This window comes from Odontomachus brunneus, unplaced genomic scaffold (genome assembly GCF_010583005.1).
Source record: "Odontomachus brunneus isolate Ranch 3 - 2012 unplaced genomic scaffold, Obru_v1 Obru_scaffold_071, whole genome shotgun sequence".
Lineage (NCBI taxonomy): Eukaryota > Metazoa > Arthropoda > Insecta > Hymenoptera > Formicidae > Odontomachus > Odontomachus brunneus.
Window position 1 is genome coordinate 1,288,156 of NW_022639521.1, and position 3,657 is coordinate 1,291,812.

General features: G+C 31.6%; 2 protein-coding genes across 7 annotated transcripts in view; one reads left to right on the forward strand and one right to left on the reverse strand.

Moving 5' to 3' along the window:
* LOC116846861 (four and a half LIM domains protein 2) overlaps nt 1–3,657 on the forward strand; it is a 642,247-nt gene that overhangs the window by 366,944 nt on the left and 271,646 nt on the right. The gene's annotated exons all lie outside the window — the stretch shown is intronic.
* The window catches only part of LOC116846884, a 12,214-nt gene continuing 9,807 nt past the window's right edge, over nt 1,251–3,657 (reverse strand). Inside the window, exons 2-3 of one of the 2 annotated variants that reach the window (XM_032821274.1) lie at nt 2,506–3,657; nt 1,251–2,186 (exon numbers count right to left, since the gene is read on the reverse strand). In XM_032821274.1, the coding sequence (XP_032677165.1) occupies nt 2,549–3,657 (1,109 nt within the window). In that variant the 3' untranslated portion in view covers nt 1,251–2,186; nt 2,506–2,548. The remainder of the gene's footprint in view (nt 2,187–2,505) is intronic. The other variant, XM_032821276.1, reaches the window with a different exon arrangement.

Genomic DNA, 3,657 nt, shown 5'->3' on the forward strand with positions numbered 1-3,657 from the left:
ATATATATATATATATATATATATATATATATATATATATATATATATATATATATATATATTTATTTATTATAACATATAATATATATAAATTTATTATACATACAGGGTGTTCTGCCACTACCGCTTTACCTCTTAAGGACGGATTGCTGAGATAATTTGAAGAAAAAAATCCAAATCCAAATATGTCGAGGCTGTAATACTTTTCAAATTATAAACGATTAAATTTGACCAATTATATTGGCTAAAGTACGCGCGTTCAGGTACGTTACAACACACAATGGTACAAGTGCATGCACATAAGTGAGAATTTGCATAAGATAAGAAATTAGTTGCAAATCCCTGAAAGTAACGTCAAATATATGACAGTTTACTGATTCTCATGAATGTATTGTGTGATATTTTATTCATAACATTTTGACGAAATTGTTATTATTTCCAATATGTTTATTTAAATGATAGAAAAGGCAGATTATTGTTGTATATATAGAACTTCCGTATCAATATTTAGAAAAGGGACGACATGTGCATGCACCTGTACCATTATGTGTTGTAGAGTATCTGAGCGCGTGTTCTCCAGCCAGTATAATTGGTTAACTTTAATCATTTATAATTTAAAAATGGCTTTGCCATTTTTGTATTAAGATATTTTTATTCAAATTACCTCAGGAATCCGCCCTTAGGAGATAATGCGGTAGTGACGAGACAGTCTGTATGTGTATATATATCTACGGAATCCACACATTCTACAGTAAAATCGCCTAAGAGCATCTTCAATTTGTAAAATTATGGAAAGGAAAGTGTATTCAGAATCGTTTTCCCTACAGATAGAAGAGATCTATGAAAAACATATTCTTCATATCTAATTCCTTAAATGATTCACATTGTATATTCATATTGTACAACGAGAAATTGCAAGAATATTGTATATTGTGTCACAGTTATGCAACTATTACGCATACGATATAGATGTATTTCTATTGCACAGGAGAACTACACACATAATATCACTACTTATATATTGGAATATACTATACTATATATGCTATAATACAATTGAACAAATAATAATACCAACCGAAACTAACAAATTGAAAATAAAATAGTAAAACAGCGAATTAAAGAAAAAATATTCTTCCTAAAGAAACTCGCAATAGATCAGTGAAAACGATTTAATTTTTATAATATTGTCATCAATGTGATGAGGGAATTAATAATATTACAATATTGTTTATAATGATTTAACCATCTCAGATTCAATAATTTTTATTTAGGTTTTACAAAACTACTTTTACTCAGAAGATTCTCAGGAATGTTTCGATGCTTTCATATGTGGAAACATTGTGGGTGTATCAATGCATTAATCTGTGCTCCTTGCTGTAATATGAAATTATACTACATCGAAAGTACTTCATGAAATCTTGTATAGATTTGCATACGTGGTAAACGTTAGAATAGAAAAATTTATTATGTAAAGACAAAAATTGCACAGTAAACAGTTCAAATGTCGACATAATATCTAAAGCATGTCCGCATAATTTAATAAAAGCGGGAGATATTTTGTAATATTACTGTAGAACGGAGAGCAAAAGAGACAAACGCTCGAAACATCTGTGTTTATATTCATAAGTATGACAATTTGTACTCAGTGGACAATTGGCATTCAGTACAGATGACTCGGCGACTGTCGATGGTACTAATAAAATATTCACCAATGTTCTAGCGCGTATCTGGAAGTTTTACAATTATGTATGATACATATATTTGTATTATATATAGTTGTATATAATTTTTCAATTATATACAACAAATATTATGTATATACATATATAGCATCTTATCTCTGTATCTATTTATAATTTACTATATTACTAAATTATCTTTATTAGAATTGTCGTAATAGAGAGGTTTCCGATGCCGGAGTCGTGCAGTCAGGTGATCCTGTTAACGACAAATAATACACATTTTGCAAATAAAGATACTTGATTTCGTACACTTCTCGGTCACGAAACATAGAGCTCATAATTAACTTGTAATGTATAAATTTGACCTTCTCTTCTTTGAAGTTAACTCATTTCGCATTATATCACAAAAACATTACGTGTTCCAGGATTCACTCAGCTGCATTACATATTGACAGATTTATTTGCGTTTCGTTTGATACAGCATTGTCGATGTGGACTTCCCTACAATGAAAAACAATTATGTAGCACGATGAACATTCCATCAGTTCTTTATTCTCTCGCAATATCTCGACACGCGTATATGTATATGTGTGTGTATATATATGTGGGTGTTAGTCCGTATTATTAGATACTTTTGAAAATATATTCAATATCTCCAGTATGGTACATACTGGTATAGACATTAAAGACGCGCCGAGCATTTTTTTAAGGAAACCATTAAAAGGAGTGCAATGTTATTACGATCTCTATATGTGTAAAGTATGCTTAGAAAAGAAAATATAAAAAAATCAGAAAAAATTAGATTTATAAAAACTTCTACCTTGTATAAGGTTTATAATGATATAACCAGTATGGCGATACAATTATTCTTGAAATAAATTGCTGCTGGTACTGGTACTGGGTTGGTTGTGATTGCTAGAAGTATCTAAATTTTTCATTTCGTAAGCTTCTTCGTTATAGATAATTACATACTGGTGTTGAAAGAACACAGAATCACTCTCATCATCTCTATATGGTCTACAAGATGCGAATTTATTCTTCTCATTAATGACAGGCTCTTTGCTCAAAGTTGTCTTTACTTCCGTAACGATTTGTTGTGCCCTACTTTCTGATTTGCAGGTCAAAACTAACGGTATGTGCTCATACATTAATGCTGCTCGGATAGCCTTTTTATCATCCTCAAAATCTATGTCAAATCCCATAAATATATCTGGTTCTGAATATTCCTTAGTGTATGTATATTGTATGTATGTCATAGGGAAATAATCAATAAAAATTTCTTTTTTTTGGGTATGGCAAGTTTGACAAACCGGTACATCATAATAACCATTTCCTATTTTTGTCTCTATCATGTCAATAATTAATGAACACTCAGGAACCATTTCATGTAAAAGGAGTTCCCAAGCCATTAGACTATTTTGATCCGTGAAGCTTCCGGCTATAACGTGAATTGTAAAGATTGCAGAAGATGTCAGTTCGTCTATACCTGCTCTCGTCATGTTAGATAACAACGTCATAGGTCTTGACAAGTAATTGGTATATAAAAAATTAACATTGTGCCAAGTATCAAAATCACTAGTACGTCCTAAACGATGTAGAAAATATGTTTTCAAATATTTATAAGTTAGAAGCTTTGCCGGGATTGGTACATTCTGTTCATTTGTTACGGCACTGTCGATATCCAGTCTTGTACAAAGCTGTAGGTCCTTGCAGTTGTGCACATAAGCAGACGATTTGTGCGTAGAACACATGCTAACCGACATGCATGACTTGCAAACGACACTCAGGTCATGCTGGCGACGGCATATGAGACACGACTTTGCAAATAGCAATATTTGCTCTTCATATGACTCTAGATCGCGACCAAGCTTATTCTTGACTCTTTTCACATTAGCTTTCTTGAATTCAGTCCACTCCTTAAGTGTCATATTATAGGAGTAATATACTTTGTCACTCAGGCTTATTACAGCCA